The following is a 21784-nucleotide window of genomic DNA, read 5'->3' as shown; positions in this document are numbered from 1 at the left end:
AAAAGGTTGGATCACCCTGGTCTGGAACCTTAGAAGGTTTCCATGAAGAAGGGACCTCAAGTCAGGGCTGAAGGAAGCCCCCATGTGAGAGCTCAGGGAAGGTGGGGTAGAGGCAGAGGTGGGAGCGCCTTCCAGCGGAGCCAGGGTCCTATCTGTGTTGTCCTACTCTACATTCAGCTCCTGGCCCAGAGCTGGCATCTGGTGTATGTGTAATAAATACAAAATGAGCACGTGAATGAGCAGGGCTGGAGCAGAGCACAGGGAACAGTGCTGGCATGGGACTGGGGAGTCGGCAGGGCCTAGACCTCACAGAGGCTTTTGTAGGTAGGGAGATCATGTAGGTTATCATGAAAATTGAGAGAGTTTTTAGAGCAAAAGGGATGCTGTTGATAATAATGCCTGGATATAGGACATAAAGTGCCACTGACTTGGGCACACAGGGCTATTTGGTCAGCCTCTTTGTGGCCACTGTAGGATTTTAGTCTTCATTCTGAGAGCAGTGGAAGGCCCCTGAAAAGGCTTTCGGCTGGGGTGGGGGTTGGAGTATGGGAGCAGGGCATGGCTTGATCACTCTGGCAACAGACAGGGAACAGATTGAAGGTGAGTTGAGGCAGGGAGACCACTGAAGACTGTTGCAGAGGGCTAGGCAGGTGGCTTGGACTAGAGGTGGGGACAGGGTTGGATGTGTTGGATTGCTCATGGTGGCTGAGAAAGGGAGGGGTCAGGGTCTCAGAACTAAACAAGTCTTAGCGCCACTGGCTAAGCTGGAAGAGTGGGCAGGTTTGGGGAAAATAATGTAATTTTGGCCAGGTTGAGAAGTCAAGGTATGAATTTAAGAAGTTTCATCTTTAGCCTTGTGAATTCCCAAACCAGGAGGGAATAATGTAACTGCACCCGTGTTGTGTGCGCTTTCATGCTCCGCACTCCCCACCTCTCCAACCACCCGTTCACCACTCACTTAAGCCTGAAATTTTATTAACTAAAAACACATCCTTTCCTTCATTAGAGAGGAATGTGTTTCAAAAGCAAATATTGAGTAAACCTGCACAGCAGAACAAATGGAGAGAGGGGAGAGGAGGTTGGAGAATGCTTTGAGAGAGTCTGAAGACCCTGAGCTGGAAACACAGACGAGGGAGAAAAGGAAGCAGAGACGGGAGCTGGAGACTCCACCAAGGGGTCTGAAAAGCTGGGGCACTGTGGATGAACTGGAGTCTGAATTGAGAATGACTCTTGTGGTATCCATAATTTGTAACTTCAGATATACTATTTTCTTATTAATTCTCCATTGAGAGACCTTTTAAAGCACCTTCTTGTTTTTTTTGGAATGTAAAGAGTTTTATAGCAAACATGTCCAGGGGAAGAAATGGTAACATTAAGAAGTATGGGTGGGTCGCAGTGAGCAGTGCTTCTGTATCAGCGCTTGGAAATATTGGAATGGTTTGATTTTCAGCTGCCTGTTAGTTCATCCAAGAAAATGGAAAGGCAGAGAGCCTTGTTTCTTTGCATGTGTGACACTCAGAAGCCAGCAGTTCTGCAGGCTGTTTCACAAGGTCTGGCTCCTTTGGCAGGTGTTAGCTTGGCTGCAGGTAACCTCGCGCGTTGTGAGTCATGCCAGCCTGGCCACCGTTGCCCCCTTCTGGTAAGGGGCTAATGCTACAAATGTACTGAGTTTTACAAGGAAGGAAAACCCAAGCTCGTTTTTCACTGTGGTCAGCTGTGCTATGCCAGCTGGCATAAGTCCCTATAATGAAATGAATGTTTGGTTTAAAATGTAATGTATACTCAGACCATGGAACCATGTGAGGGTCTAACCCTATTTACAGTTCTGGCTTGTAGGGACTACCTTGGATATCCATATCATTTCCCACAGTTGGGCCACTTTCTGTTTGGCAAAAAAGATTTCTTTCAGCCTTTTCTCTGCCTATGAAACCCTGTCTGGCGGCTTCATTAGCTAACACATGTGTGAATTTGCATCATCAATAATGGCAGCAAATGCAAGGAATATGGTTTTAATCAAATTTTAGTATCTAATATCTCTGAAGCACTAGGGCACAGAACATTATAGGCCTGGGATAAACAATTCACATCCAATAGGGGCATTATGGCATTTCTTGGTGACATATTTACACAATTTATAATTTAGAGATGAGTTTAGGTTACATGGTAAAATTTTAGAATATGTTGAAATAGCTAACTCCACTGGGAAGGGGCAATGAGAATATGGTTTTACTGTGGCAGTTTGTGCCATAATTACTTTAAGGACGGTCCTGGTTACCCAACCTGGTACTTATTCTTTTTTGATCAATCTTTGGTTGGCATTTCTTTCTCTCTCCACCTGGAAGAAGGTAAGCACTCAGGTGAACTAAGTGAGCTTTGTTGTTTAAAGGAACCTACCGCTGAATACTTAGAGACACTATTTTGCGAGGCTTTTAAGCACTTCCTCAATATAATCCCTTTTAAAATGTAGATTTTTAGCTCATCCATTAAGTTGCTGTTTGTTTGGCTTTTAAAACCTGAAGAGTATTACAGATAAAAGCTGGTTACCATGCTAGTTTGGATTATTAAGGATCCAAAGACATAATATTGATCTTTTTAAGCTGGATCAACTTGATATTTACAGTTCAGTCGATCCATGTAATTTTTCTAGGAATTTAATAGCAGCAGGAAATACCTCTAATATCACGATCTCATTATGCTGTTAATGATGCATGAGAAGGATCTTTAAGTATTACCCCATCTACCCCTATGCGAAGACCCCTATGCAAATTACCCAAAATAAAAATAGTTAAATAACAAAGTCTCCCAAGAGTGGGACATTGCAGTCATTTAGATTTTTACAAAAGTGGTGATATAGCCCATTTCTAAAGTATCTGTTCAGAACTCTTTCATTTATTTTTAATCCCTTTCTCCTTCCTTCCCTTCCTTCCTTCCTTCCTTCATTGGTTTAGGCCTTGTTAAAAGCTAACAGTGATATAAGAATGCTTTATAGAGCCAGGGTACTCTGTCAGTTGGCCAGGTGATGAATCACGGCATAGAATTATTTTTGTTACTAAATTAAACTCCTAACTCCATGAAGAAAGCCCTCATTGATGACAATTAGCAAGGAAAAAGATCAGCGGACCCTTTCTTTGTTGCTCTGGGCAGCTGGGAGGATGAGCAGCATCCGGGCTCTTTGGCTGGGATTTTGCAGTACCTCTTTGTCTCCGGACCATGTGCCCCTGGCCTTAGATCCCTGCGAATTCTCCAGTGCTGAGACGTCAGCTGGCTCCATGTAGGAGTTTTTAGACCAGGGTTTCTCTACCTCAGCACTAATGACAGTGGACCAGATGACTCTTTGTGGTGGGGGCTGGCCTGTATGTTGTGGGATGTTTAAGCAGCATTCCTGGGGTCTACCCACTAGATGCCAATTGTGACAGCCCTAAATATTTCCAGACATTGTACATGGGGAGGGGAGGGGCAAAATCACCCCCCCACCCCCAAATAAGAATCTGAAATCTCGGTTTTAGATTCTGAGTGATGTAGCCCTTTTTCTTTAGCCTTATTTTTGGAGGTAGACTGCATTGTCATACTTCACCAATAGGTGCCAATTCGTGGTACACGGTGTATTTTAGCCTGAAGGTTTCTTAATTTGAGGAATTAAGGGTGGGGAACAAGTTTCCTGTTGAGGGCTAATGCCCAAGGCAGAGTTAATCAGAAGGCACATTCCAAAAATAATTTAGCTTCTTTTTTTCTCACCAAAGAAAAATATTTAGTTCCTCTGTTAAATTAGGAACAGGCACTGTAATACTTTATATATGTAAGACTATATAAGAATAATTAATTATAAACTTGTCATATTAAGGCAGAGGCGATGAGGGAAGGACAGAATCAGGCGAATGAGAGAGATGAGACTAGAATCTGATTTAGAAGGAAAAAGTATGTGGGGAAAATATAAAAGAGACTGAAGACAGAAATATTGGAATATTTTGAGTGTTTTAGAAACATTACCTGCTGCTCAATTAGTTGAAGGATTCTCATTTCAAAATGTATGTAGACATCAATTGGGGTTTACAAAAAGAAAACGTATTACTTATTACTTACTGTGTTTTAAAGGGATTAGCAGATTGATCGGTCTTTACAGATCTTCGGTTGCTGTAATTAGTATATCTGCAGAGAATCCTGACTAAATAGCACTGGAGTGGAGAGTGGCATTTGCTGGTGCAAGGGGGCTCATTATGTTTTGGTTTGGTGGGGGGTGGAAAAAGAAAGGAAGAAAAATGGCCAGTGGAACATCCACCACCAAGGGTCGGTGAATCAAGCGGATGCCAGGATTTGCCTCCCTATCTTTAATTTGTAAGGAAAAACAAGATGGTTTTCTACTTTTCTGTTTCATTTTATAGATTTGAAAGGCATGGATTTTACTTAAAACAAGGAATAATTATTAAACTGTTCAGAGTATATGCGGTCTCCAAACTTAAATAGTTAAAGGTGATCTTGGCAGTGGGTCTCAGCCTAATTAGAATTGGGCAGGGAGATTTTAAAATATACTGATGCCCAAGCCCTATCTTGAGAGAGTCTGATTTGACTATTAAGAATATAGAATTTGGACATAATTGTTCTTTAAAAAGCTCCCCAAGTGATTTTAAAGCGCTGCCAGGGTTGCGAACCACTAATCTAGGCCAGTGACTCTGAAAATGTGGTCCCTAGATCAGCAACATCAGCCTCACCTGGGAGTGTGTGAGAAAGGCACATTCTCAGCCCCACCCCAGGTTTGAGGCTCACTGTGGGGGTGAGCCTTAGCAATCTGTGCTTTTAACAAGCTCTCCTGGTGAATGGGTTGCACGCTGAGTTACACACTGTTTCAGACGATGAGCAGTGGTGCTTAGAAGAATCGGGGATATATCCCCAATCTCTAATCCTGAGAATCGGGGATATATAATTGTGGATGTTGGAAATACTACTCTAAAGTCAATGCCATGGTCTTCAGAGGTCAGTTGCCTCAGGAGGCCCTTCACTTATGTGAGAAGAGGATGCCTGGGAGATCTAACTTTCCACTGAGAGCCTTTCCAAGCCTTAATTGCTAATGTGTAGGTAGCAGCTGATACTGAGTTGTCCCTCCCACTCGTTTCAGCTAAGCTTTCAACCTCTACTCAATATTCTTAATTAATGATCTTCAGCTTCTGAAGCCATTTCATCAGTGGTCTCCTGTCCCAGCACGTTTCCCCTTTGAGCATTCCTTGAAGAGGGTGTTATTCCCAGCAGCCAATTAGAAAAGGAAAGTAGAGGTGGCTCTAAACAAGTCCTGTGACCAATTAACCACCTCCTTTTATTCCTCTTTGTAGTTCTCTAAAAATGGGTCAGAGGAAGAAAAACTCAGTTCTCACCAGCAGACCTCGCCTATGTTTGTCTAACATACTTCTGTTGCATTTCAATTTCCTGCCTTAGGCATGAATTGGTTGAAAATTCCCTTTGAACTCTTGCTCATTTTGTAGAAACTTTCGAAGTGATGAAAGTAGTTATGAGATTGTTTCCTGAGCTCTGAGAAGCAGAGCATAGGCAGGGAAGTTCAACACGAAACTTCAAGGGTCATTCTCAGCAAAACCAAGAGATGATTATGCAGTGGCTGCAATAATAATTTTAAGAATTCTACTTGAATTTAGTTTTCTGATTTGATAAAGCAGGGTCAGGGTGAAAGGTGAAGGGAAACTTAAACTTCTTAATCCTTTAATTGTAACAGTTTTTATTGCTTCATTTTCTATTTACGAGGAAAACACCTTTTAAATAAAACAGTTCTGTTGGATCAGAACCTTCCTTGGTAAAGTTCATAGAAATTTCCCAGGTTAGTCCCTATTATTCCCTCACATGCAGTGCTGAGGAGCCTTCTGGAATTCCCTGCAGGATGGGAATCCCCTTGCATCACCGGGCACTTCCTATTATGGGGTTCCCGATGTCGTTTGCCCTTTGTGGTTTTAGGCTCTCACTAAAATAACAGAACCAGGATTTTTGAACCAGGAGACACTTTAGGGAAGTGTCTATGCTGTCCAGTATGGTAGCTACTAGCTACATGTAGCTGTTTAATTTATAAATTAATTGCTTATTAATTTAAACTAAGTAGAATTAAATAAAATTCAAAATGGCACTAACCTCATTTCAGGTGCTCAATAGCTACTTGTGGCTGGAGGCTAAGGTATTGGACATTGCAGATACAGAACATCTCCGTTATCACAGAAAGTTACTGGATAGCACTGGTTGATTTTTGTCACCCTACTTAGTTGAGATACTGAGAATGATGCCATTATTTGTTAACTACTCCCAATTGTAGTTAACTACTATTTATTAACATTGCATTCTCTGTGTTCTCTTTGAATTTAATCATAACATCATCTCCTGATGGTGGTCATCATTGCCCCCTATTGTACAGATAGAGGGATTAAGAGTCAAAGAGGCCGAGAAACTTGTCCCAGGCCATATGGCCAGTAAAAGGAAAGCCAGTATTTGGACACCATATCTGCATTATTCTAAAGCCCATGGTTTGTATGTTAAAGTACCTCTTAGAAGACATGTTCTCTGATTCTTGGGGTCCGTAAGCCCACATCTTTAGGGATACACTAAAAACAACCCCAAAACTGGCAACCAGTGGTGCACTGGGTGGCAGAAGTGGCTAAACAATCTAATGCAACAAGTGGGTAGCAGATCCTTTCCTGTGTGGTTTGCATCACTCCTCCCAATGATACCAGTGGCCTGTGATAACGGTGTGATATTTATTCAGTTGCCCATTTTCACAGGCTTTGTGTCAATAGTTTTCTCCCCTGGGTTGGGTGGTGCACACACCACCTCCTGTGGCAGGTCACTTTCTGTTTGGAAAACGCTGCTGGTCTGAAAGTCTTCCTTAGGTGGAGCCAACACATGTCTCCTTATGGTTTCTCTCCTTAAGGCCTTAAAGAACTAAAAAGGATTATTCTTCCCCCTTTGAGAGGTGTTAATATTATGTTATACTTGTTATTATCTTCTTTTTTAAGTAATAATTTCATTTTCTTCAGCTGATCCTCATGACATGATTGTAGATGTTTCTTCATTCCTGGTTACCATTGTTTGAGTACAGGACAGTTTGTCTCAATTTGAACATTGAGAGTAATTGAACACTCAATGCATAAGCATAGCCATCCTGTCATGCCGGCCACTGCTGTTCAGGCAGCCTAAGTGCCCAAAGTGAAATTGACATGACAGTGCAGCATTTTGCTGCCCCCTCACACCGTTTATTCTTTTTTTTTTTTAGACAGAGTCTCACTCTTTTTGCCCGGGCTAGAGTGAGTGCCATGGCGTCAGCCTAGCTCACAGCAACCTCAAACTCCTGGGCTCAAGCAATCCTACTGCCTCAGCCTCCCGAGTAGCTGGGACTACAGGCATGCGCCACCATGCCCGGCTAATTTTTTGTATATATTTTTAGTTGGCCGATTAATTTCTTTCTAATTTTAGTAGAGGCAGGGTCTCACTCTTGCTCAGGCTGGTCTCAAACTCCTGAGCTCAAACAATCCGCCCACCTTGGCCTCCCAGAGAGCTAGGATTACAGGCGTGAGCCACCGCGCCCGGCCCACACCGTTTATTCTTGCCTAAGAGTGCCTCAGTGCTTGGGCTATTAGTTTTTTGGAGCCAAATGTTATAGTTATGTGGCCCTCATATGTATCCTAATTGAATTCCATGTAGTTAGATTGATCTCATCTCTACGAGTCACAGAGGTTCAGCTTTAGGGTTTGGTTTGGTTTTGTTCCTCAGATCCACTTTTTACTACCCTAGATATTTACTTTCCCCTTCTGTGTAACATCATCCATCTATTTTGTGGTCATGTCTACTGTATCTTTATTACCATGTCAGTGCTGAAAAAATGAAGAACAAGACTATGGTCAAGGAAAAAGCTCGTCACCATCCCCCTCCAGGTGCTGGTTTGGCCATTAATGGCTCTGTGGTTATGGCTGGTTAGCTGATTATGAATCTACCTCGTTGTTTCATTTACCCCTATTTTTCTGTTCTTCAGTCACCAGCACTCATTTGTTCATTCACAGTTCATTTTGTTAATATTTATTGAGCTCCTACTGTGTGCCTGGCCCTTTTGAAGGTAGAACAGTTAGAGTTTGCTAGTAGATTGCATGTGGAATATGAGAGGAGAGGCATCAAAAATGACTCCAGATTTTTGACCTGAACAACTGCAAGAATGGAGTTGCCATTTACCAAGCCAGCTTAGCTAAACCTGGTGGGAGCAGATTTGAGGTTAAACATCAACCATTTGGTTTTGAACCTGTTAAATTGTAGATGTCTATTCTACGTCCCCGTAGAGATGCAGAGTAGGCAATTGGATGCATGCATCTGGAGCTGAGAGGGAGGTCCGGGCCATAGCAGAAAACACTAGGTGCTATCAGTATTGGAACTTTCCAGTGTCTGGAACCTAGAGACTGAGGAGAGTACAGATGGAGGCAAGGAGAGGACTAAGGGAGCCCTGGGTTTTCCAACGTTTCGAGGTGGTGCGGTGCAGACAAGCCAGCAAAGGAGACTGAGAAAGAGCGACCAGTGAGGAAGGAGGAGAACCAGGAAAGCGGACTTCTGGTGTCCCAAGAAATCAAGGAAAGGAGAGAGTGAATGAACCACTGTTAGGTTGTGCTGAGAGGTAAAATCACATGAGGTCCAAGAACTGACCATTGGAGACGCGAAGATCACTGGTGACCTTGACAAGAGCTGTTTTTCTGGAGTAGTGTGGACAAAAGGATGTCCCGGGAAACTTTGTTTAGTTCCTGGCCTGAGGTTCATGTGTGCTTTGTCAACTGCCTTCCACCAGTTGTGGCACCTAGGAACCTTGTCAAAGAAAGTGAGGTTAGATTTTCATAATTGGGGTTTTCTTCAGGACCTCGTTTAATAGTCTGTTATGGATTAAGTATAGAGTTGCAAAATCCATCTTTCTCTCCTTTGAAAGGTGCAATGCCATTTGCCCTTCTCTAGGTTCTCGATGTAACTCCTGGGCTCCGCCTCCTGTCAGTGGCCGAGCCAGGCTGCAGTGCCCTGGGATGGATTTCCTTGAGCCCAGTGATCTGAAGTCATTAAAACATTTAGGTCAAGTTGTATAATTCCTTGACTGTTTGGGTTTACAACCACTTTTCTTCCCATTTCTGGTCTTTCCTTTCCATTTCTTCCTAAGGCTCTTCCTTCCTCCAGTGGGTAGATCTTTTTCCCTTTAGATTTTCATCACCATCTTTATCATCCTAATCCAGGGGCAAGTTTTTAAGATGCTCAGCGAGGCATTATTTTATCTTTGGTTCTCATCTCTGGCTGCACATCACATTCACCCCTGGAGAATTCGTGTTTTTTGTTTTTAAAGAAAATCGTAATTTATACTAAATTATTTTTTTATAATTGTGATAAAATTGAGATTTTGTTTTAACTTGTGAGTTTTAGAATTTATTATTCTGGTGTGCCGTCACCCTCCATTGTATTATATGGTGACATCTAATCAGATATTTTTTTCTTCCTCTTTACTGTAACCTGAAAAAAAGTTCTTGTGTTGTACAGGGAATGCTATGAGTAGTCCTCAAGGATACCTAGTGGCCTGCAGCAGTGGCTCTTAAACTTGAGTATGCACCAGAATCACCTGGAGGGCTTGCTAAAACACAGGATACTGGGCCCAATCCCTGTAATTTCTTATTGACTAGGTCTGAGTGATACTCAAGAATTTGCAAACCATCTCTAGGCGATGCTGATTCTGCTGGAACTCTGAGAACCAATAGTCTAGACTCTAGCCTCTAGTGGGTAAATATCCTTGAAGTTGTGTACACAGAGGCTTTGGTGGACTGATAGAACCAGGATAGGTGTGACGAAGGGCAGCGATGGGCCTGGCACTTTCTTGGGACTCTCCGAGGCTCTCGTAACCTTGAGCCTTGCAGAAGTAGAAACTCATGTGCAATAGGCTTCAGGGAGTCCTCATTCTGAGGTTGTGTTTTGGTTCACGGCCATGTACTTGGATTCTGTTTGCCTTCTGTAAAGGTTATGCATAGCCCTATGTTTGGCCTGTCAAACTTGACACCCAGTTTAGAAGAACATACGTGGCCCCCTTTATAAACAGTACTTACACAACAGTAATACCCCGGAAAAGGTTCACTGACAACTGGATTGAGTAGGGCATACCTGTTATGGCTTTATCTGGCAAGTCCTCTGTTACATTAGAAAGTAGATGAGAAGATTCCAAAGAAAAAATACTGACTGATATGGGGGATTCCTTAAATTATTTTACATTTAACCAAACAAAAAGAATTCTTCGAAGTCATCCAGAATCCCCAAAGTATTCATTGTAGACTCTTCAGTCCCACCCAAGGAGATAGGGCAATTATGCCACCTGATTTTTCATCTTGCTTGCTATTTCAAAGATCTTCCTCCAGGACTGACCCCCATTTAGAACAATCTACTAACCTTGGCATTGATCAGTAGGGGAATATTTGCAGGGTTTTTCCTTTTCTTTTTCTTTGACTCATGGATAGTTTGTCATAAATTCCTGTAACTCAAAAACTGAACTGCTTTTCTTTTATATCAAGATGCTTCAGGGATATAAAAGAATATTTTCTAACATGTTAATGTTTAGAGAGTTAAAATTCAAACCCACATTCCAAAGCTTCATGATCACACATGCTAGATAAAGTTGTGAGCAAAACTGTGGGCACTGGTCCTCCTGTTTACCAAACCCCATTTTCAGATCACAAATGCCAGAATTGATCCCAACATGCTCCTGAGCAGCCTACGTGTTGGGAAAGGTGGATGGTCCTTTTTTCCCCAGCCACTTCACACCCTCTCGGGTGAGGAGCCCTACAGACGAGTATCTAATAATTTCTCTCAGGTTATCTTTTCATTTCATGTTCCCTCTTGCAGAAAGATGTAAGAGGAAAGTTCATATTTTTACCGGGTAGTCTGATGTGGTTACAAGCCATCTGCTCTTCTTCTAGGAAGCAGTGTGTGGCCAGAGTAAACTGTTGCAAAAGAATTATGAAGCATTTATTGGCTCTAATTAGAAATAGGTGGAAACCTCTGCCCTATCTATTTGTAAATCTTATGGAACTGACAATTCAGAATTCATTTAAAATGCCCTGGAATTTTAGACAAATTGTACTTTTGGAAAAAAAAAGAAAAAAGAAACCAATATTTCTTTCTTGAGTCCTTTGTGTGGCTGGCACAGCATGGAAGACTTGTGCCCATATTTTCTGATTTAAGCCCCAAACAACTCCCGGAGGTATTTTTCATCGCCATCGCCATTTTACGTCAGAGGAATTTACCCAGCGTCTTGGAGCCACTGAGGCTCAGGGCCGAGTTTGAAGTCAGGCCTATCCCGAGCCCCAGGCCAACGTACTCCTCATTGCCACACGTGCTCTGTGCATGCCACCGGCCTGCATGTTCCACTTACGAGAATCATTTCCTGAAAATCACTGGGGAAAGTGTCTAAAGAAAGGAAGTCAGTTCTTATCTTTCAAGGGGAGCTACTGAGAGCCTAGTCCTAACTGCAGTCTTCATGCGATGACGAATTTTAGAGTCTGCGATTCAGCCATGAATTCTACCCAAAGGTTCCGGCGGCATATCTTAAATTTAAACATCCTTTCGTAATACTGCTTTGGTTGGTCGTTGCCTTATTCCCAGCAGCACTTTGCTGCTTTCCTTCTCAAATCTTTTTTTATTTTTATTTTTTTAGAGACAGGGTCTCTCCCTGTTGCCCAGGCTGGTGTGCAGCGGCATGATCACAGCTCACTGCAGCCCGGAACTCCTGGGCTCAAGCAATCTTCCTGCCTCAGCCTCCCGAGTAGCTGGGACTACAGGCCTGAGCTACCCTGTTGTCACTGCAGGTCAAAAGGCAAAAACTGTTTCACAGTAGGAGACCACAGACAATTTACTGAAGGACATCACAGCCTCTTTCTCAGTTTTCTCTTTTTAGAAGCTGCTGTCAAACCTATTTGCTCTGTTTTTCCTTCCTTCCTTCTTTCTTTTTCATTCCTTTGTGATTTGCTCCTTATCTCTGTAGAATCTTTCCCCAACCATAGTCATAAATCTGTTTTGAAAAACAAGTGACTGGGAAGTTGTACGTTCTCAACCTGTAGTCAGAACTCCCACAACAGACATCAAACAGGAGACAGAAGCTCCCTCCCCTCCTGTGTCCTCATTTCAGGCAAGTCACACCCTCTCCAGCTTCCCTTTCAACCAGAAAAACTTGAGCTTAAAGAACTAGTCATCCCTTTGCAACCAGGAAGTTCCCCCTTGGGAACCGCCAACCAGAGTCTGGTACTTGCATCTTGTTCTACCTGACCGTGACTGGATGGTGGGAAAATAACCCTTTGGCTAGGAGCCCAGTGAGCATCACTGCCTGTTTCTGGGGTGACTGCATTCTGTGCACACGTGAGGCAACCTCAGTTGTCAACCACAAGCTTGGTTCTGTAAGGTTTTTCATTCTGAGTTCAGGGTGCAGACGAGAGGGAGGTAATCCCTCCTAGAGAGAGAACAAGCCAGCTACTTAAGTCATGTTCATCACCGATGTATATTTTCATTCATTTAACAAATACTCTTCATGCCCATCTGTGTGCCATACCCAGTAATAGGCACTGATAACGCAAAGGTAACTGAAGGCAGCTCCCCCCCGGCAGACCTCCTGGTGGGAGATGGATGTGTGTAGTCACGTGTTTACAGCCTATGATACGTTCCACAGGGGAAGCATGAACGGAGCACTGTGGCAGTGGGGAAGAGCTTAATCCTGCCTGAGAGTGTCAAGGATGCTTTGGGGAAGAGCTCATTGGTTGCTAAGATTTTTGCCTCACCCAATTCCGCTGGGCGTCTCCATTTCCCATGGCTAATATCATGATTTTCTGGCCATGTGACTGGCATTTTCTGTCATTGGTTACCAAGACATTCCCACAGAGGTCAGCAGAGCAGGACAAGTGCTCTCCTGCTTTCTATTCCAAAACAGCAGTCGATGTCACTACTGTGTTTGGTGGCCCGTAGTAGACTGGTAGAGGATAGTACAAGGTGCCAGACTCCATGTGGCTCTTTTGTAACCTTCACATGAGGATGGACACTGTATGTGCCGGTAGAATTCAAGTAGATGGCTGCAGACCAAACCAACCAGGAGACGGGATCTAAAAGGAAAGGCACTTTGACGGAGATCTGGTGGGGTCCAGTCATTTTACGTATAGGGAAACTGACACAGAGAAGGGAGGTGTTACAGCCTCTCCTACACTGGGACATCGTCAGAAGAGATTTGCCATCTTTGGACTTCCTGTGCTGGACCCTTCTCCCATTTGTCAACAAAGGGCTTTCTCCAGGCCTTCTCCGATGCTGTGATCTCAAATTCAGGCTGCGTCTAATTCTGTTACTGAGATTATGAAGTGTTCCTTGTACCCAACCTGACAAGTATTGCCAGGTTGGCAAGGCACCTCACCAAACAAAACCCAGCCACGATCACCAGGGATCTTCTAAGAGAGAAAGAGCGCTCTTAAATTTCTCAGTGTTTCCAGAACACCGAGTGGTGTAAAGTTTCTGTCTCTCTGGGTTGTCACGAGAATGAAGTGCCATGATGTACAGAAAAGGCTTGACACAGTATTTGGCACAAAATAAGTGCTCAGTGAATCTTAACTATTGTTATTGCCAACTTATTCACCATTAGTAAGTTTCTGCAATTGGACTGAGGATACAGTATATTCCAACTGAACGGCTCTTTATTCTCCAATCTCCTGACCTGTCTGCCAGTTTATATGCCATCCAGGAGATATGCTGGTTTCTTTTCTTGAATGTAAATTCAAAGCTTGGATTTCCTGGGCCAGGATTTTACGTGAGGAACAGGCCAAGGGGGTTAAACTGACAACATACTTGTGTTGACTTTTCTTTAGTTTTTCACTCTCTGGGTAGGGATTCTTGATGTTGGGAGGCCTCCTTTTCTTACCCAACGGCTCCGCCTCACCTCCGTGCATAGTGTGAGTAATTGCTGTCATCCTCTCCTGCATTCTTTTCTTTCCCTCCTTATCCTTCCTTCTCTCCCTAACCACCCTTCCCACCCCAATCTCTCTGCGGGGGGTTTTCACCACTTCCTGCACTCTTGTTCCAGCCTGGTACCCCGCAGTGGCAGAGTACTTCCCAGGCAGGGGAGCTGAGTGGCCCTGTTCAGAATCCCTGGTTCAGTCACCAGGCGCTAAGGCGGGTAGGGTTTTATAGGGCAAACGTGGCTGCTGTCGCTCACCCTAGAGGGCATAGGGGACCAGTACCCAAATAAAGGGGGGTGGGTTCCAGGCAAGGCAGCCCTAAACGTGCCCCCACGTAGGGTCTGGAAGTGTGTCCTGAGTGGCCATCCACAGGAGGCAAATTTCTTCATGGTAATGTCTGGCAAGGGGCTTTGGAGTCTCTCAGATCTGGATTTGATTCTTGAGTCTGTCACTCACTGCCTGTAAAAACATTTTATGTGTTTTTTTTTTTTTTTTTTTTTTTGAGACAGAGTCTCACTCTGTTGCCCAGGCTAGAGTGAGTGCCGTGGCGTTAGCCTAGCTCACAGCAACCTCAAACTCCTGGGCTCAAGCGATCCTCCTGCCTCAGCCTCCCGAGTAGCTGGGACTACAGGCATGCGCCACCATGCCCGGCTAATTTTTTTTATATATATATTTTAGTTGTCCAGATCATTTCTTTCTATTTTTAGTAGAGACGGGGTCTCGCTCTTGCTCAGGCTGGTTTCAAACTCCTGAGCTCAAACAATCCGCCCGCCTCGGCCTCCCAGAGTGCTAGGATTACAGGTGTGAGCCACCGCGCCCGGCCAACATTTTATGTTTTTACCCTTGTTTTTCTTACTTATTTTCCCCATTTTTAATCTTTGCCCTGTTGCTTGAAGCTGCGTTAAGTCCTTACTGCCAGGTGGATGTAAATGCCAATGACGATCTGTGTTGCCTCCTGGCAGCAGACCGTGTACGTACGCAGCTGCCTCTGCACGGCCCCATCCGTGTGGTGTGCTGGAAACTGCCCACGTGCCCTCATCCTTGCCTTTCCTCTCCCTCACACTCGGCCACATCCTCGGGCTTCTGTCTTCTGAGTATCCCTGGAATCTGCCCCTTCCCTGTCACCTCAAGTAAGAGACCTCCCATTGTCTCTTCTTTGGGTTCTCGTGGTGGCTTTGAACCTGTCTGCCTGGCTCGGCTGTTCCCCCCACCAGCCCACGCGCCACATTCCTACCTAGAGAGCCCTCCAGCCCACCGATCTCCTTGGTCTCCCGCTCAGCCTGTCCTGGGCTCCCCTGTGGCCAGTGCCCCCTGTCCTGTTGGCCTCATCTGTGGCATTGCCCTGTATTTCCGTATCAGGAGGCTCTCTTCTGTCTACAGAGCACGCATAGCTGGTCAGCCTCTTTCTCTGCATGGGCGTGCACTTCTTTTTTCTTTCTGCCCCACTTACCCTGTTCCTCAGGACTTCACTGAGACATCACCTCCCCTTCCCTGGCCTCCCTCAGGCAGAACTGTCCCTCGGCTACCTCTGGTCCTGGATGTGTGCCGTGTCGTGCATGCCACAGTGCCCTGTCGCGGGCTCCCTCAGGCCTGGCCTGGTGCCCCTGTGAAACTCAGCAGGTGCTTAATGAATGAATCAACAAGTGAGCGAGAGAATGTGCCACGTCTCAGAATTCTGAACCTGCTCTGGAGGTGCCTTTGTGTTGAGCAATGTTAACTTTGTCACCGTTATTTTATACTTAATGTAAAATCAGAAGACAATGCCTCACACCTCTGAAGACTTGGAAATAGTGCAAGTCGCAGCTCTGGGATTCTTGGTAAAGAGATAGGAAAAATAACCAACATGCTTGGTAGACAGTGCGTTTACAGTGCAGTAATCCTAGGATCCTTGTATTTCCTTTTTGTAAAATATGAAAAATAACTGGTTGTCATTGGTGATGACATAGTTGTCGCCTCTCCAGAATGAGGAGAGAGGAAGTTGTTGTAAGATGCATCAGTGCCTTGGGCTGAATAGAAATGGCCTTGTCCCCCGAAAGAGCTGAGAAGAGAAGCCCTCACTTTGCAGACGAGGCTGTGATTTACCCAAAACTTGGGGCTGATTTATTCTGTCATTTGTTCTTTCTTCCTCTCATTAAATATTAAGCATTTACTGTGAGCTGGTACTGCGCTAATCATTACAGATACATGGTTGACAGAGGTCTCTGTCTCTATGGACCCTGTCTTCACAGAGCCAATAGTCTAGCCAGGGGGGACCCTGCATGGACCAGTCATTGAATGCAGAAGTAAATAAGCACAGGAGAAATGTGTCTGATCCAGAGGAGGGAGGGAGAAACCGTTCAGAAGAGCTTCACGGAGATGGCCACGCTCCTGCTAGGGTTCGAGGATGCATAGAAGGTCACCAAGCATGGGAGCTGTAAGGTGCCTTCTATGCCAAGGGTGAAAAATGCAGGCATGTGTAGGAGACAACGGGAGGGTTAGGGAGAGGTGGGGCCTCACCAGAGGCTTGGGACACACTGCTCTGAGCTACGGCAGGAGCAGACTGATCCAATTTGTGTGTTGGAGCTTGCCCTGGTAGAGGCATCGAGGGTTCATTGGGGCCACCAATAGAAGTGGCTCTAATATCCCGAGTGGGAGATACTGTGAGCAACAGAACAAGAGAAGAGGAATATTTGAGACCTCTTTAAAAAATGAAATTGACAAGATGCATTGACTGGTTCTGTAGGGTTAGGGAAAGGGAGGGGTTAGGGGTGACTCCCAGGTTGTTGGCTGAAACCTCTGGGAGGAGAGGATGGAAGCTAGGATGAGGCCCTGGCCTGTGGCCTGTGGACTCAGAGTGCAGTGTAGGCTGTGAAGCAGCTTCTAGCAGCTTGTGGGCTGCTAAAGAGGCAACTTGGCCTCTGCAAAATGACCAGCTCTGGCCTGAGAAAAAAGTGATGGTTACCGTCTCGCTCCTCTCAGAAGAGAGCTGGAGAATTTATCCTCTGAGAGTAGAAATAGCCTCCTCCTAATTAAGGAGGAGGAGAAAGGGAGGCTGTATTGCTGGCGGTGGTAAGAAGCTTTCTTTCATTTTTTTCCCTTCTGTTTACGCATGGGAGAAAAAAAGCAAAGCTTTAAGAGCAGGGGACTTTAGAAAGGCAAAATACCTCTGAGGAGTGTGGGAGTTTGAGAGAGCTCAAGCTGGAGCACTCAGAATTTCGGGCTGCACAGGGGGAGTCTGCTGTGGGGGAGGGGACTGGAGTCATCCAGAAACCCTGGGAAAGTCTGATCACCAGCATAAGATTCCATGATTTATTAAAAAACAAAAACAAGACATTCTAATCAGTCTGTTTATAATCAAACTTAAACTAGGTTATCCGTGACCAAAGTCACAAAATGCTAAGCAAAATACCAAATTGGACCTTACTATTTAATCCTTTAGAAAGCTACTGTGACAGTATCAATTCAAGCTGTTTAAACTTCATTATTTTTTACAAATTATTTTAAGAATTATTTTTGCTAATAAAGAGGTAGCAGAGAACTTGTTTTAGAATGAAGAATCAGAGTAGAGAACCTATAGGAAACCTCAGTAAAATGTATGTGAGGCACATCCCACAGCATTAGAAGAGCTTTTATTCCAGAATCCCTGGAATTTCAGTGGGCCTGTGATAGAGTCCAGAGGTTCAGTGAATTTGGATCAGGAAAAAAAAAAGTTGTATCTTTATTTTGACCAAATTCTAATAAATTTAGTTTTCCTTTCATTATGAATGTAGGATTCAAAACACAATAGTATTAGCAATATTTGCCACCATTAGAAATTATAGCTCTTTTCATATAATAATTGTTGCAGGTATCTGCAAATATCATTTATGTTCATCACTACTTCAGATTTATAGTATCATTAGATCCACCACTATGTGACAAGATCCAATACCTTAATAAACAAGTGCATACATTACTATATCACAGATTTTTCTTTTGTTTTGATAACCATACTGCAGCATAATTGGTTTTCTTTTTAATCCTATGTGTTGTGTTTTATGCATTTAAGAACATTATTCTAGCCAGGTGTGATGATGCACGTCTGAAGTCCTAGCTATTTGGGAAACTGAGACAGGAAGATCGCTTGAGCCTAGGGTTTGAATCCAGCCTGGGTAACATAGTGAGACCTTATCTCTAAAACAAAAATAAAAAATAAAAACAACATTGAGCAAGTTTCATCAGCTTCACAGATGGCTAAAGAGGTCCATGGCACACAAAAGGTTAATATTTCCTGGCTGAGATCTTCTAGTTGTGGCATTCGACCTCCACCTGGTGGCAGCATACTCCTTAAAGGTTAAATCTATAATCAACAGTTGAGAAGAAACTTTAAAAATAACAGTATACTTGCATATAATTTTCAAACATTTTCAACCACAACCTGCAATAAGAAATAGGCTTTCCATCACAACTCAGTAATACATACTAATATTTCACAAAACAATTCTTGGCCTTACCACGTGACACTAATATTTTTTATTGCATTCTAATATTCTCTTTCATTAAAATAAAATGCTGGTTGCAGCATGCTAACCCGCAGTTTAGTGGGTCACAGTGCAGTGTTTGACATCATAGGAAACCATCTTTCATCATGCTTCACAGTTCATTTTGGTCTCTCTCAAAATACCCATACATTTTTAGGGACATAGTACCTACATTTTGAATAACTACCAACAAATATGAATGCATTTTTACACAATGTTCAAAAATTATTTATTATTGATGTGTAATTTATATAGAGTGAAAGGAACTGATCTCAGGTGTATACCTAAGATATCCCATCAAAATACAGAACATTCGCATCACCACACCAAGTTTCTTTGTGCTGGTTCTCAGCCAGTTACTTTCTGGGCAGTCATTGCTCTGATTTCTTTCACTGTACGTTGGTTTTGCTGTTTTAGAATTTTATGTAAATGGAATCATACAGTGTGTATTCTTTTGCTCTGACTTCTTTTGCTCAGCCTAATGTTTTTGAGATTAATCCATGTCGAGTATATCAGCAGTGTGGTAAGTAGCGTTCTGCTGCATGAATGTACCACAATTTGTTTGCTCTCCTGTTGATAGACGTTTGGGTTGTCTTCAGTTTGGGTTATTATGGATAAAACTTCATGAACATTCGCATACAAGTCTTAGTGTGCACATACGTTTCTCTCTCTTGGGTGGAATTGTTGGCTCAGTTGGTAAATAAATGAATTTTTAGCTATAGAAAACTGGCAAACTGTTTGCCAAAGTAGTTAAATGATTTTCCATTTTCACGAGAAAAGTATGAGAGTTTGGGTGACTCCATATCTTTAATAGCATTCAGTGTGGTGTCAGTCTGTTTAATTTTAGTCATTCTGGGGGGAATTTGTAGTTGTATTTAGTATCTCTTGGTGGTTTTAATTTGCATTTGCCTAATGACTAATGATGTTGAACACTGTTTTCATGTTCTTATTAGCCATTCATTTATCTTAATTTGGTGAAATGTCTGAATTTGGGTTGTTTGGTTTTTAATATCCATTTGTAGCTCTTTACGTGTTTTGAAGGTAAATTTTTTTTTTTGTAGTTACAAAGATAGGGTCATCTATTCATGTTATATTACTGGATTTTAAAGATAAAATTTTTATGTGTGTGGTTGCAAAGATAGGGTCATTTATTCACGTTATATGACTGGATTTTAAAGATAAAAAGATTTTTTTTTTACATGTTTTGTATACCAGTCCTTTATGCCAGATATATGTATTTATGAATACATTTTTTTCCAAGTCTGTGGCATACATATTCATTTTGTTTATGGTGTTTTTTAATGAACAGAAGTTTTTAATTTTGGCAATGTTAAATTTAACAATTTTTTCCTCAATACCTGGTGCTTTCTGGATCTTGTCTAGGAAATCTTTTCCTATCCCAGAGATTGGGAAAATAGTTTTGACTTTCACATTTATGTCTATGATCCATCACAAATTAAATTTTGTATATGGTGTGAGGTAGGTATCATGTTTCAGTTTCTTTCCATATTTATGTCTGATGTTTTAACACTTTGTTGACACTACTTTCCTCTCACCATTGATTTTTAGCACAGAATTTTAAAAAACAAAACAAAAAAACTATTCAGCCAAAAAGGTGAAATTGATTTTTTCCTGTGGGCCATGCCTCTTAGAATATCCCCAGCCTACAGTCTTGGTCTCCCATTCATTTGTAGATTAGTTTGTTCACAGTTATATTGTGATTCTCAGAAAGTACTTTACTCAAGGTGTGAGGATTTATAAGCCTACGACTTTTCACACGGTCTGTAGCTGTGCTGTCTAATACGGAGCCACTGGCCACATGTGGGTATTCAAATTAAAATTTTAAATTTAGCTCCTTGGTCACAATAGCCACATTTCAAGTGCTCAGGAGCCACATGTGGCTATGGGCTGTGCTATTGAACAGCGTAGATATAGAATATTTCCATTTTTTCTAAAGTGCTGGACAGTGCTAGCCTATAGAATAAGAAGAGAGGTAGGCCGTGTACAGTTTTGTAGCATATTTCAATGCAAGTTTCTTTAGTTTTGATAACCAGCATTCAGCATCTACCTTTCTCTTCTGGGTCTTTCTCATCTTCTGTGCTTCTGTTTTACATCCCAGCCGGTCCTTCTGTTTGTCTGAAAATTCAGTAGCTTATATCTGCTCTTTCCTGCTTAGAAGAAAGAATTCTTCCGGCTGTGCGTGGAATCATTCTTTCTGGAGCCTACCTAGTCCTGGCCTGTTTAACTTCCCTCAATATTTAACAGTCTTCCAATTGCCCCTGGGATACATGGGCATCCCCTTTCGAGATGCTGCCCAGAGACAAATATTTTGTCTTTCCTATCCTGATTGACACTGCAATTCTCCTTAGCATTTCCATTATAAATTTCAAACTTTGGAAAAGCAGCAGGATACGACCTGTAGCCCTGTGCGGTATTAAGATTGCTGCCTAGCAGTGAACTTTGTTGTCATTTCATCGTGAGCAACCACACAGGAATTGGTGAGATTTTTCTCTCATCATTTGCTGGACGTGAGCCTTGCAGACCTGACTCTGCCATCAATGTCTTTCAGTGTGGAAATTTTGCTGTCCTGGTGGATCTGCATATATTGCCACGAGAGTCAAACAAAGATACCAGCTGGTTTTCTGATCAGAAGAAAGAGGTACAGTGAAACTTTTTACACTTTAAATGCAAGTAACTGCTACTACTGGAAGAAATGTTAGGTCTTTCCAGCTTTCATTTTTGTTAGTGGGGGAAAAAATATTAAGTGGTAATTATCCCCTGGAAAACAATTGTATTCCCAACAACAGACACACATATACGCACATTTCTTTTTTTCCATTCAGAAACTGTCACATCCATTCACTTCACGGTGCTACTCTGTTATTTAAAACAGAAATTTCCTACCTCTTGGTGTGGGGCCTGGAGAAAGGGCTTCTCCATTTTAAAAAGAGAAAAAGTAGTAGTTAAAGGTGACTATTCCAGGTGAGCAGGCATTTTAATCTGACTGGTTTGGAAGGATGGGCTGAACACCTGGAGCAGGTGTGGAGGTTAACACAAGCTGATCCTTCACACCTGTCTTAAAGCTGCTGCTTTTCTGCCATCCTTTTATTATCATGAGCCTTTGACAGGCGAGGAGATATTTGACTGTGTTCCTTCCCTCATGTTGGTCAGCCAGGAAAGCGACTGGTCCTGGGCATAGGAGCATGGCGGACCTCCCTCATCCTCCGCCTCCTCCCCTGCAGGTGGAAGGGTTCTACTAGATGCTAAGGCTACTCCTAGTTCTAAATTTCGGTGCTCTCACCTGAATGCCATCGTGGTGGA

At 43.0% G+C, this 21784-nt stretch overlaps 1 protein-coding gene across 1 annotated transcript in view; it reads left to right on the top strand.

Moving 5' to 3' along the window:
• Positions 1-21784, top strand: part of SLX4IP (SLX4 interacting protein) — a 186191-nt gene that overhangs the window by 96703 nt on the left and 67704 nt on the right. Inside the window, exon 3 of the mRNA XM_012657196.1 lies at positions 21033-21122. Within this exon, the coding sequence (XP_012512650.1) occupies positions 21033-21122 (90 nt within the window). The remainder of the gene's footprint in view (positions 1-21032; positions 21123-21784) is intronic.

Source organism: Propithecus coquereli, unplaced genomic scaffold, assembly GCF_000956105.1.
Source record: "Propithecus coquereli isolate 6110/MARCELLA unplaced genomic scaffold, Pcoq_1.0 Scaffold532, whole genome shotgun sequence".
NCBI classification, from domain to species: Eukaryota; Metazoa; Chordata; class Mammalia; order Primates; family Indriidae; genus Propithecus; species Propithecus coquereli.
Note: the sequence above shows the minus strand (reverse complement) of the source record. Positions and strands in the feature narration are given on the sequence as shown.